Here is a 14,610-nt window from a genome sequence, read left to right as displayed (position 1 = left end):
TAATGATAATATAGTTAAATGCTACAAATAGAGTTTAATATTTTTCATTAAAATAAATTAAGGAACAAATTATTATATTTATATCTTTATTCGTGATTAAATATATTAATAATAATCATAATTTTAACAAGAATTATCTTTTATTCCCTTTCATCATGATCAGAAAATAATTGGAAGAAACATTATTGCCGTTTGAAGTAGAAAATTATTTAAACATTAACAATCATTATAGAATAGTATTAATTACTTGATTTTAATCTTTATTTTCAAAATGGGATGATTGAAGTAATAATTTTAATTAAAATTTTTTTTTCTAATTTTTCAATATGGCGTACAATTCGGAAAAATCTAAAAAAAAATTATTTTTTATAGAGTCATATTAGATATCTAAAAAACGTATTTGCTTAATTGTACTCAGTCGTTAACATTAAAAAAAAATAAAAAAATAGAAAAAATATTCGATTTAGCTATGATAACTTTGACATAGAATGTTGAAATTTTACACGAATATAGTCTTTATAGGTATTAAAAACGTATTAAAATTTCAGCTTAATCGATCCAGCCGTTTGGTAATAAAAATTTAAAAAAAAAAATTTTCTTTTAGTGTAATAATTGGAAAATGAGTTACGATATCGACTTGAAATTGGGAATGAATTGGTACCTCTATAGTACCTCAGTATCCACCAATTATGAAGTAAATACAACTCAGGGGCCGATTCACTATTCTTATGCCCCTATGGCCTTTCCAATTCACTTTTAGCAGTAGATATACTAAGTTTACTCAGAGCATTTTTCATATTAAACTTTGACTGAATACTCCTCTCATTCCACTACCTCTGAATTTAAATTTACTCAAGCTTTCATTTTTAACACTTTATTTTATATTTTTTTTTTATTTATTTTAAATAAACTTAAGCAGCTGAAAAAAATTTTCAGTATATACTCTTATACTTAACCTCATAAGTTCAATCGTCACAAAATGAGAGAATTTTATCAACCACAAATAAACACACTTTTAACTCTTTTACTCTGAATTTAAATCAAATTTATTAGCACGGCAGCAAATGTGAACTCCTTTTTGCATCTGTGAGAGAGAACAACACAGCATGCAAGGGACTAAGGATGTTCCACAGACTACGTACCGGCCCAGGAGATATCCTGAGAAATCGTCAAAACTCCCTCCGTTTTATGCGAATGCAAGCCGTTCACTTGTTCGCAGAACGACTGTCGTTGTGCTGCGCTACGTATTAACTCAAGGAGCCGATACGAGCGCGAGAGAGACCGCGACGAAAACCCGAACGCAATGCGCACGAGCTCGTCACAAAGCCGTCCGTCACGCACACGCATATGCGAGAAGATACAGAGCCAAACAGCGTCGCACTTATATTAACTCTTACTTTCACGACTTTATGCCCTCGGGGTCGACCCAACCCGCGTTTCACGAAAATTCCGTTCCTAAACAAAATCTACACGCGAGCAGGTCCCGAGCCTGCATGTAAACAGAAGCGCTCGACTGCCGACTCAACGTCAAACACGCGCGCGACGCATGCGCCGGCGTGCCTCGCTCGGCCTCTCCCTGCACACGATCGCCGCCCGATTCTCGGAACTCCCGTTCTTTCTGGCTCGTGACAAAAACAAACGCGTTTTGTTTCGTGTATCAACGTTGATAAGATTTTGTGATTTTATGTTTCTAGCACTCTCTTTTCGTTTACTCTAAATTTTTGTACCGTCGGAGGAGAGTCACTCTTATCACACCAACTTACGTTTTTAAACCTCTGTAGAAGATTTGCCGCTTTGCCTGTCGCTCTGGAGATGCAGGAAATAAAGCACACCGCTCAGGCACGCTGCTCGGCAAGTTTGAACACGTTGTTTACGGCTTTCACTAGATCACCTTCCTGGCTTCTGCACTCCTTGTAGTAGTTGCCTCTTAATCGAGCTGACCCGGCTTTCCTTTTTCCCGTGGATGAAACCACGGACTGCTACCATGTAGGAGTATATTGGCTTTCTTTTTGCACACACTCCGTATTTGTTATAAATGTCAGAGGGGTGGTTCAATAATCTTCACACACACGCACAAGATTCACTCTGAATACTCTGGAAGTCTTTATTTTCTATAAAACCCTTACAACACTCTTAAAGATGATACGGTATATATCGCAAACGCGGTCCGTTCTCGTCACCTGTCGCGGACAGATTATTATTCGCGCTCGACGTCGCTCGCGCTAGGGGGGAACAGTCCCGTCGCTCGCAGCGCCACATCGTCGTTACGTGCGATCGACAAAGCTATTCTTACAGGCAGCATTAGTAGTGCATGGTAAAATGGCGGACACTCTCTTCGTTCCCTCCCCTAAAGGTTTCACTCCCCTCGCCCTGATGTTCACCACTTGGTTTGAATCTAACGTACGTTTTCCTGGGCTGGTCAAACGTCGATGTCCAAATGTGTGGCTTCTGTTCGACCACGTCATCATCTTCAGTGAATTCATCGTCCGTTTTGGTCAGGTATGCAGGCTTCAGTCTATCGACGGCAATGTGTTTGTCCTGCCCATCCACTTGTATTGTGTACAAGCGGTCAGTGATTCTTGCTTTAATTTTGTAGGGCCCAGTGTATGGAGGCTCCAGTGGTTTCTTCACATGATCCGACCTCACGAAAACATGTGTACAGGTTGATAGGTCCTTGCTGATGAACATCCTCGCCTTGTTATGGTGTGCTGTCGGAGTGGGCCTAAGTGCTCTCATTATCTCTCTGTGCCTGTCAACAAAAATCAGTGGATCCCAAACCTGCTCATTATTTACAAAGAAGTCGCCAGGTATTCTTAGTGTTATTCCATAGGTTAACTCAGCTGGTGTTGCTTGCAGGTCCTCTTTGAAGGAGGTTCGTAGCCCTAGCAGGATGAATGGCAGGATATCAACCCAGGGTTCTGGAGAACACATCAATGCTGTCTTCAGTGTCCTGTGCCAACGTTCCACCATTCCGTTCGACTCTGGATGGTAAGGTGATGTCCTGTGCCTCTTTGCTCCAACTGCATGTGCCAGTGACTTGAAGAGTGCAGCCTCGAACTGAGTTCCTTGATCTGTGGTGATAATCAATGGTGTGCCGAAGCGTGAAATCCAGTGAGTGAACAGTGCCTTAGTGAGTGTGTCGGCAGTGATGTCTGTTAGTGGGATAGCTTCTGGCCACCTTGTGAAGCGGTCAATTATGGTCACACAATACCTAAATCCCTTCACAGGTGGTAGGATGATAATGTCCATGTGAATATGTGAGAACCTGTTATCTGGCACCTCAATGTGATTCGGAAGGATTCTGTTGTGACGCTGAATCTTGGATCTTTGACAACCCAAGCATTCACGTGTCCATTTGGTAGCATCCTTCCTAATCCCAGGCCAGGAGTATTTGATGCAGAGTTCCCTAGACGTGCTGCGAATGCTAGGATGTGACAGTTCGTGCACAATTTTAAAGGCTGTTCTTCTTAGTCTCTGTGGTAGGTAAGGCTTTACACGACCATCAGACATCTGGCAATAAATTTGAACGTTTGGCTCTACAGTAAGTTTGTGCAAGTGCAGTGAAGTGTTTCCTTCGTTTAACAAGTCTTGCAGCTCCTGGTCATCTCCTTGTGCCTCTTGAATGACCATGGGACTCAGTACTGTAGGCATAGTGACAGCATTTATGCGAGAAAGTGCATCTGCTACCACATTGTCACTTCCTTTTATGTATTCAGTGTCTGTTGTGAACTGTGAAATGTACTCCAATTGTCTCAACTGCCTGTCGGATACCTGGTGAGGCTTTTTGCTGAATGCATGTGTCAGTGGTTTATGATCACTCTTAATTTTAAATGGTCTGCCTTCTAGCATGTGTTCAAAATACTTGATTGCTGCAAACACTGCCAGAAGCTCCCTGTCATATGTAGAGTACCTCTGTTCCGTGTCACTGAGCTTCCTGGAGAAGAATCCTATAGGGTTCCATGCTCCATCCTCCTGCTGTTCCAAGGATGCTCCAATCGCTGTCATAGAGGCATCAACGGTGAGACAGACTTCTGCTGTTGCTGATGGGTAATGAAGCAAGGTTAAGTTCGAGAGGCTCGCCTTGGAATCCTCGAATGCCTGCTCTGCCTCAGGGTCCCAGGTAATTGGCGTCTTGTCATTCTTTTTGGATTTGACCAGGTACTTTGTCATGGGTCCCTGCAGCTGTGCAGTTAGTGGAATCGTTTTACGGTAGTAATTTAACATACCCAAAAACCTTCTCAGTTCCATGACTGTTGTAGGCTTTGGAAAGTCCATGATCTTCTTAACACGTTCAATAGATGGTGTGTACCCGCTCTTGCTAATGTTGTATCCCAGGAAGTCAACTTCGCTTTTGCCAAAGTGACACTTCTGCAGGTTAATTGATAGATTGTTCTGCTGAAGCCGTTCAAAAACTTTTTCCAGATTATCTCGATGTTGCCGCTCGGTGTCGGACATTACCAGGATATCATCAACATATATAAATACGAAATCCAGGTCTCTGAATATATGGTTGATGTACCTCTGAAAGGTTTGAGTCGCGTTTTTTAAACCAAACGGCATCACCAGGTACTCGTATAGTCCCCAAGGGGTTGTAATTGCCGTTTTTTCTATGTCTTCCTCATGCATTGGTATCTGATGATATGCTCTTTCCAGGTCAATGGTCGAGAATATGGTCTTCCCTTGCAGCATTGGGAACACATCATGGATTAGTGGTGGCGGATAGCTATCGTGGACTGTGGCTGCATTCAAACCCCTGTAGTCACCACACATTCGATAGCTGTCATCCTTCTTCTTCACCAAGTGTATGGGGCTTGCCCATGGACTACTAGATGGACGAATTGCCCCCATGTCAAGCAGCTGCTGAATCTCCCTTCGCGCTGCCATTGCCTTTTCACCAAATAGCCTTCTGAACTTCTGTGAAACAGGCTGACAGTTGGTTATGATACGATGAGCGAAATTTGTTTCCCTGATTTGCACCTCAGGAGAAATCCGGGTTATCCCGATGTATTTTTTTAAGAGGTCTAAGTACGGAGAATCTGAGTGAACCGTTGACACGCTGTGGTGGCTTGTCTTAAGGATCTCCCCTCTGGAGGTTAACTTAGTTGTTCCGTCAATCAACCTTTTATTTTTCAGATCAATAATCACATTGTAGTGAGTTATAAAGTCCGCTCCTATAATGGCTGTCGGTACCTCTGCAATGATGAATGTCCAAGTGAATTCTCTTCGCAGATGCAAATCCAGCTTCAAGGTCCTTCTGCCAAAGGTTGGAATTACCGAGGTGTTTGCTGCATAAAGAACTAAATCGTCCTTTTTACTTCCAATTTGGCATTTATTTGCCGGGATTATTGAGACGGCTGATCCGGAATCGATCAGATACTTTATATTTGTCTGCTTATCATGTATAAACAATCGGGGTTACTGTGAGACCTGATTGACCTCGCCACAGTTGCGGACTCCGATCAACGATGGCTGTGCTAGTTTCCCGCAGGTTTCTTGAAGGTCGCATGAAGTAGACACGGCTCTGCACACTTGTTCGACTTCTCTCCAAACATCTGATGGTAATAACAAAGCCGTGACCTTGTTGGCGTCTTTGATCTCGGCCTACTGTATCTTGGAGCTGTATGTTCCCGGTAACCGCTTGGCCCTTGAGCAAGCTGCGTTTCTAACGCTTTATGTGCAGCCTTCACATCTTTTATTTCCTGCATGCACGTAATGATTAGCGCTTGCAAGTCATCTATTTTTTTCTCTAGATTGCTGCTTGAATTTGCTCGCGTAATGGTCGACGCAGCCATGACATACGACGACTGGAAAGTATCTATGATACGATCAGCCATTTCAGCCATTGCTTCTATGTCCAATTTGCTCGATGTGAGCAAATGTGGACGCATGTGCGCTGGCAAACGTTCCAGCCAGAGTTGATGTAAAATCTCGTCACTTATCTCCGACTTCGCCAAATCACGCATCTCGCGTAGTAATTGCGAGGGTTTCTTGTCCCCAAGCACGAGGTTTTTCAGCAGTTTATCCACTTGCTTAGTGCGCGATTCCGTCAAACGATGTATGATTGCTTCTTTCAGATTTAGGTACTTCCCCGTCTGCGGCGGTCTTCGAAGAACATCAGTCAGCAATCTGAGAGTGTCTCTGTCCAAGGCTCGGAGAATGGCAGAATATTTTGTCTCGTCCTTGGTGATTCTAGCCGCATTGAATTCAGCTTCAACCATCATGAACCACAGGTCTGGCGCATCATTCATGAACGGTGTGAGCACGTGCTTGCCCACGGAGTAGAGCTGCTCCATTGGATTGAACGCGGGCGAGTCCGTGTCCAAGAGGCTTTCGCTTCTTTCCTCTCCCATCTCTAAGAGCTGAGGTTGCATTTGATTTGCTGGACCAATCTCAGGCATTATTATTAGGTTGTCCGTTGACTCCGTAGGTGGTGGAGTTCGTGGTACCTTCGGCATCCCAGTCCCACGAGGCAAATGGATCACTCCAACGACAATTTCCTTGCAGAGTTCTCCAGATCACGTCGGGGTCACCAATTTGTGGCCGCACGTTTGTGTTCCACAATTAAAAGGAAATAAATTACACGTTATATCTAGAGTTTACTCTGGGATTTTATTGCAATTTACAGCACTTAAAATACAGCCCTTTTTCGCACTGGGCAGTTCAATGCAAGCCACTTTATTCTTAACGGAAGAGAGCAAGTCGGTCAGGGAGGTCCCCTTTTATACCCCGCCGGTCGGTACGGCGACAATTTGCAGAACGGTCTAGTAATTTTTGTGCTAAGAGGTTGGCAACAAACATGATATCACGAAAAATTCATAGATTGGAAACTAGAAGCTGAAGGTGCCATATTGTTTTAAGTATGTGTTAGTAATATGTGTAAATGAAGTGGGTTATGAGAGTGAACATGAATTTTTGGAGTAAAATGATTAATTGCAAATCACAACAATTATAGATAAACAAAAATGGATCAGATAAGTTATTTTATTTTACAGTTTATATATCTATTATTATATAAAATGTAAGATTTAGGGCAAATTTCTTTGTTAAAAGATTTATCAATTTTATAGGTACTCTAGTTAAGGATCACATAAAATAATTCTTCAACTTAAAGGAACGATATATAAGCCTATAAAATTAAATTCTGTATTAATTTTTTAGGTAGGTAGACAGATATTATCCTTTTAGTGCTCCTTCTGAATGTATATCATTATTGCATGATAATTTGCTCTCTTTTTCATATTTTCAAATAAATGGGCATTGCAAAAAAGAATTTGATGCTTGATGAAACAATATAGTGTCCTGAATAGAAAGAACAAGAATAAAATAATCAAATATATGAAAGTATTAAGAGGTCTAGTTGAAAAAAATTAGGACATTTTTTATATAAAAGTCCCAATTTTATATTAAAAAAGTTATTTTAAACAACACATTCTGTCTACTATGAAGCGGTGCACTCAGTACTTACAAAGAATATTTTTTTTTTTTTTTTTTTTTTTTTTTTCCGACGCTTTGCGAGGTAGGGGGAAACTTTTTAAAGCCTTACGGCTTGTTAAGTACCTCTGGCGGCCGATGTTTTGGCCAGAGGTTATGTGGGATTCTAACCCACCAAAACCCCCTACCTGCCCCCCTACCCGGTACCAAGCATAGCTTATAACATCAGGTAGGAGGGTATACGCTCTACTCTACGACCGTATGCGGTCATCCCCAGACAAAGAAAAACCCCAGACTCTACCCCACCCCAGAGGAGAGAGCAGCAGACTCCTCAGCTCGGACTCTACTGTCCTTGGAGGTGAGGACCCTAACCGAGAAGCTGGAAAATGCATTCCAAGCTCTCGGCGTACTCGTAACATGGGACACAAGGGTCTCCACCTCCAACGAGGGCACACCTAAAGCATCACAGAGTTCTGCTCTTTCGCATTCCCACAGGGGACACCACAACAGCGTGTGCTCCGCCGTATCCGCGACCGGATTCGGGGAGCACCAGCAGTCGGGAGTCGCCCTGCGGCCTACCCTCGCGCGATGACTCATGAAACTACCATGCCCCAGGAGCATCTGGGAAACATGGTAGTTCAAGCTTCTACAATTAGCAGCCACCCAGGACCGGATGTCCGGGATGAGGCGGTGGGTCCACCTACCCCGACCATCCGAGTCCCATGCTGCCTGCCATCTCTCTACTAAATTAGCCCTCGCCAATCTCCGCGCTTCGGCCACGCCAGCCGAGGAGCCACCCGCACGCGACGCATCGTACACCTCCCTGCGCTCCAAAGCTAAAAGATGGGCCGGTGGTGTGCCCGAGATTACTAATAGCGCACAGGACGAAGCCGTACGACACGCGCGGGAAACCCTCAGCGCCATGACCCTCTGCGCGGAGATTAGGGGGTGTTTCCGATAATGAATCCGATTGTTAGTCGGATTGATCTTGCGTCAGTGAGCAACTCAAGTGCCTTAAACCACTAAAGTAACTAGACTAATCGGCTTTAGTGAATTGTGTCTATTGTCTTAGCTCATGAGCCATAGTCTAGCTGGTCTTATACAGCCTAGGATGTAAATGTCACTTTTGTCCACTTTTCAGTTTAGTCAAAAATGCCAAGGAGTACTTAAAAGTAGTTGTTGATTTTTTTCTCTGTATTTTATCACTTTAAAAAATATGGAGATAGATGACTTTGAAGAAGAAAGTGAGTATATATTATATTATACTTGGGAATAAATAAGGATCTATTGAGGATATTTTACAATTTGGACAAATATACAGACCACCATAAATTAGCCTTAAAGAAATCACCTTTATTTAGCAGATATACCTTCAACATCCTCAAGATTTCAGTGGACACAACAAACTATAAAACTACTGATAGAAGAGATACGACTAAACATACCATTAATTAATCAGAAAAAGACAATAGAAAAAAAATTTTGGAGCTTAATAAGCAACAAATTTCGAGATAAAGGTTACAATATCGATGCTAGTCAGTGTAGCATAAAGTGGAAAAATTGAAAAACAAAATACAGATCAGTTAACGATGCCAGAAAACAAACTGGAGGCTCTCCAATATATTGGGAATACTTTGATTTGTTACATGATTTATTGAGTCCTTTGCCTGAGATATCTCCAATATCTATTGGTTCCAGTATTAATGGTTTTAAATTAAATACAAGTAATAAGTATGTAGAAGAAGAGGTTGAAAATTACAGTAATGCTAATAGACTACGTATGTCGAAAAGGATAAATCCAATAAAAAAATCCCAGAAACAGAAAGCATCACCTTACGATAGAATATTAGAGCAAAATGAAATACACCATAGAGAAAGAATGGCAATGCAGGAGAAATTTTTAAATTTATTAGAAAAATCTTTAAAAAACAAATAAAATATATGATAAGGTTAATTGGTCTTTTTTATGGATAATCTATATTTTAAAATATATGAAATGAAATATCAATAATAACAAAATTACTTTACATAAATATTTGCAGTGTTTTAGAAGTTAAAAACACTATGCAATTAATACAAAAGATGAGTTATATTTTAGTTAACGTATTTATTGATGATGAAGGTTCTTTGATTAAATATTTATTATTATTATTATGTTGAGAAAATATTACTGTATTAAGTTTGTTAATAATTAGCTTATTTAATTCTAATTTAAACTTATTATTAATTTTGTTTCTTTATAATATGCATGTTCCATTTGTTTATGAATAATATTTCATCCAAAGATAAAGTTATACGCACTGTATAAACTTGAATATATTATGTACCACAAATGTGTAATAAAATATACTTTGCAGAACATATAAATTAATTTATTTATAATTCTTTGTAGATGCTATGTAATTTGTGTTATTTTATTAACTACTTAATAAATATTCAGAAATTTAGAATAGCATACTCTTATAGTGCTGATAATTATATATAATTTGAATATTTTACGTCTTGTATTTAGTTTAAAAGCACTTATACTAAAATTGAAAGTTAATTATTACTTGTGCCATAATTGAGACATTTTACCGGATTTAAACATAGTCTTCTATTTTATAACCCTATGAATACATGAAGAATAATGTAGGTTAGAAAAATAATTTCACTTTTTTCATATATAAAAAAATGGTTGTATTATTATTATATTACATTATTAAGTGAGAAATAATATCTCTTTTATCTGTACCATCCCATACGTTAAAAATATTATCAAATTCATTATCATCGTTTTGCACTTGTTGAATTTCAAGTGGCTCATCGTCATTATTGATACAAATATTATGAAGCATACAACAAGATAAAATAATAAGGGGAATCATATCTGTCCGGTACATGTATACAAATTTTAACTTGCGAAATCTTCCTTTTAAGATTCCGAAAGCCCTTTCTATGGTCATGCGTGTACCAGATAATTTTTTATTAAAATTTGTTTGTATGTAATCTAAATGTCCATTATCCAAAAAAGGTTTAATTAAATATGACGTAAGGGGATATGCTGAATCCCCTAACATATGAGTGTTATCAGGAAAGTATCTTGTTATATCTTGATCTATACACTGTTTTATGTCGCTTAATCGCCATACCCTAGCATCATGTACACTTCCACACATTCCTGTATACACATCTATAAACCTCATTTTGTGATCACAGATTCCCTGTAAATGAATGGAGTGAAAGCCCTTTCTGTTAATGTAACTGCTATCATATTCAGTAGGTGCACTAATTGGTATATGAGTACCATCGATGACACCAATTACTCCTGGAAAATTATTAATGGCACGAAATCCCTCTTCTATTTGCAGAATTTGGTTGCGTTCAGGCCATTTTATATATTGTTGAATACGGCTTACTAGAGCAAAGCATACGCTGACAACAACATTCCACACTGTATCCTTACTTAATCCAAATCGATCTGCTAAAGATCTAAAACAAAATGTTGATTATTTTTTAATTATAAATTTTTTATCCATATATATTGCAAAATTATGATCAATATGCTCCTGAACCTGTAAACCTCTTGATTACCAAGCCACCAAAGAGTTACTGCGATTTGTTTAGCAGGTTGCATCTGTCTATGTTCCTGCAGTAAAAGTGATCCAAAATTGCTAACTAATTGTTCAAATGTGACTATTGTGACTCGGAAATGTGACCTAAAATCTGCGAATTAATAAATTAATGTAGATTTCAGATGAAATATTATTTCTCTAGTCGCAGCTTTAATTATGATATAATTATATGTCTTACCACTTAAGGAATAATGCAAGCAAACATTTTCGAAATAATTAGTAATTTTTATGTGGCTTTCTCTATTCATAGGTAATATAAGATTATTATCATTTTGATTTGCAGTAATTTCATTCCAAATGATAAACAACTCCATCAGTCCTCTTTCCATCATGAAACTCTTTGTAATTCCTAAAAAAAATACTATATTTTCATTAATTATTTGTATATATAAAAAAGTAAGATTAAAAGAAAAGATATTATCACGTAATTTCAAAAAATCCTTTAAATTGAGTAAAATAATTACCACGCTGTTTTATATATTTTTTCTACAAATTTTTCAAAAGTTTTAAATATTACATCAATCGTAACAAACTGTCACAATTTGACAAAACTTTTGATCATGAATACTGGACAGAATACCGGGTACTGGACTACATTGACAAAGACGACGACAGTGGATTACGGAATGGAGTAGACACAATTCACTAAAGCCGATTAGTCTAGTTATTTTAGTTTTTTAAGGCACTTGAGTTGCTCACTGACGCAAGATCAATCCGACTAACAATCGGATTCATTTATCGGAAACACCCAGGGACCTCGCAATGGTTGGGCGAGAGGCAGCCTCAGCCCAGCAAGGCGCCCCGTAAAGAAGAATGCTGTGCACTAAATTCGTGTACAACATCCTTCCCGAGACCCCCTTACAAAGAATATGGAAATTTTTTATGACGAGAAATCAATTGAACATCCTAAGTATTTATAGGTATTTTTTTTGTGTATAAAGTTTACGCCTTTACAATTTTTGTGTTTAACACATACAGGAGTTTTCTCTAACAGCGGAACATAGGAGATTTCGTGTTATTTGACTACAGTAAATATTACTATAGTCAAATTACTGTTTTCAATTTAATTTAAATATTAAACGTAGTAACCAAGATTAATTGAGTAAAATGACATTTGTAATGGATAATAAAAGCAATTAAACTAAAATAACCATTAAATTGTAACTATCTACGCTTTTATTAATTATAATAATGTTTAGTAAGTGCTTCATTGCTATAGTTAAATAACACAATCCTATGTTCCGCTGTTAGAGAAAAACCCTGTACTATATTTTGCAATACTTTTATTATAATTTCTTTATCAAAATATATTTTGATAAAGAAATTATAATAAAAGTATTGCAAAATATAGTATGTGTTAAACACAAAAATTGTAAAGGCGTAAACTTTATACACAAAAAAAATACCTATAAATACTTAGGATGTTCAATTGATTTCTCGTCATAAAAAATTTCCATATTCTTTGTAAGTACTGAGTGCACCGCTTCATAGTAGACAGAATGTGTTGTTTAAAATAACTTTTTTAATATAAAATTAGGACTTTTATATAAAAAATGTCCTAATTTTTTTCAACTAGACCTCTTAATACTTTCATATATTTGATTATTTTATTCTTGTTCTTTCTATTCAGGACACTATATTGTTTCATCAAGCATCAAATTCTTTTTTGCAATGCCCATTTATTTGAAAATATGAAAAAGAGAGCAAATTATCATGCAATAATGATATACATTCAGAAGAAGCACTAAAAGGATAATATCTGTCTACCTACCTAAAAAATTAATACAGAATTTAATTTTATAGGCTTATATATCGTTCCTTTAAGTTGAAGAATTATTTTATGTGATCCTTAACTAGAGTACCTATAAAATTGATAAATCTTTTAACAAAGAAATTTGCCCTAAATCTAACATTTTATATAATAATAGATATATAAACTGTAAAATAAAATAACTTATCTGATCCATTTTTGTTTATCTATAATTGTTGTGATTTGCAATTAATCATTTTACTCCAAAAATTCATGTTCACTCTCATAACCCACTTCATTTACACATATTACTAACACATACTTAAAACAATATGGCACCTTCAGCTTCTAGTTTCCAATCTATGAATTTTTCGTGATATCATGTTTGTTGCCAACCTCTTAGCACAAAAATTACTAGACCGTTCTGCAAATTGTCGCCGTACCCGCCGGTCGGGTCAAAGGTGGCGCTGTCCTGTCGGCGAACGGCTGGTAGCCGTGGTGAGTTGGTAGCAGTCTTCTTGTAGTTCTTGTATAGTTGGTGAAACGCTAGTGTCGCCACAGATGATTATGCCCTTGCCCTCGCACCATCTATCGAAACTGATGCGAAACAACACGGCAGAGCTTCGAATAGGGTAAAACAGATCTACATTAGATAATTTTATAATTTAAGAAAATATTTTTATTTTAGCGTAGAAAGATACACGAAAATAGCATTAATTTGTTAACAAACGAAATTAATAAAATTATTATACATATACCCTACATTATTATTACAATATCCTTTTTAAATTTAAATATATGACTTCCAGATGATTTGTTTGATATATATATATATATATATATATATATAGATCAAATATTCTAAGTCCTATGTCGAGACGGGTCGGCGACAATTTTGCGAAAAAATTTGGTCAGTTTTATTCCTAGGGTTGGTAACGGTTAAACTCTAGGGTTTTACAAGTGCCATCTGTAAGAAGAAATCGCAATTACTGACGTGTTTTTTAAATGTGTGTGTTATGTTTACTTTCAATGTCAAACTGACAGGAGTAGAGGTTAAATCTTGAATTTTATAATTAAAGCGTCAAAATTTTTAAATTATAATGTACATTTATAATCAACGTTATTCGTGTAAGTATTGTAAAGAAGCATAAATTTATTTTTTTTAAATTACGCTGATTAACGGGATCCCTCACGCGTACTTTACCGACAGTACAAGTCAATAAACAATTCGTTTAATAAAAGTCAAAAGCGAAGCAAATTGCAAAAACGGGCTTCTTTATGACAAGGTGCCAATTCTAACGAGTCAAACGAACTTAAAATCACTCAAATTAGTTAAAAAATAACGCTGTACCATTGTGCCGCGTTTTTGAAGAGAGGTTACTTTTGGTCATTTCCACTTCAAGAACGCGGGACAGTGGTACAGCGTTATTCTTCATCCGATTTGAGTTTTTTTAAGCTCGATTGACTCGTTAGAATTGGCACCTTGTCATAAAGAAGCCCGTTTTTGCAATTTGCTTCGCATTTAACTTTTGTTAAACGAATTGTTTATTAACTTGTACTGTCGGTAAAGCACGCGTAAGGAATCCCGTTAATGGTTCATTTAACTTTTAATTTAACATTTGCAAATTTCGTTAAGCTGTAACAGTCCTTTCAACTTAATTCATTCTTAATAATAATACGTTATCAATAGGCAAGTAAAATGAATCATCTTTACTATGTATTTTGTTAAATAGGTGGAGTTGTAGCTGATAAAAATGTCAAAGTATCTCCCAGTTTACTATTTTAATTATTATGAACATGGACATAGCTTTATTT

The 14,610-nt window shown here is 37.4% G+C and overlaps 1 protein-coding gene across 1 annotated transcript; it reads right to left on the bottom strand.

Moving 5' to 3' along the window:
- Window positions 1–5,474: 5,474 nt before the first annotated feature.
- On the bottom strand, window positions 5,475–6,455 carry LOC136780805 (uncharacterized). The gene has a single exon (XM_066739350.1). It carries the CDS (start codon window positions 6,453–6,455, stop codon window positions 5,475–5,477), a length of 981 nt encoding a protein of 326 aa, XP_066595447.1.
- Between the last annotated feature and the right edge of the window lie 8,155 nt (window positions 6,456–14,610).

Source organism: Prorops nasuta, unplaced genomic scaffold (assembly GCF_024137725.1).
Source record: "Prorops nasuta isolate Cenicafe-Biocafe unplaced genomic scaffold, Cenicafe_Pnas_1.2 PNAS00020, whole genome shotgun sequence".
NCBI classification, from domain to species: domain Eukaryota; kingdom Metazoa; phylum Arthropoda; class Insecta; order Hymenoptera; family Bethylidae; genus Prorops; species Prorops nasuta.
Note: the sequence above shows the minus strand (reverse complement) of the source record. Positions and strands in the feature narration are given on the sequence as shown.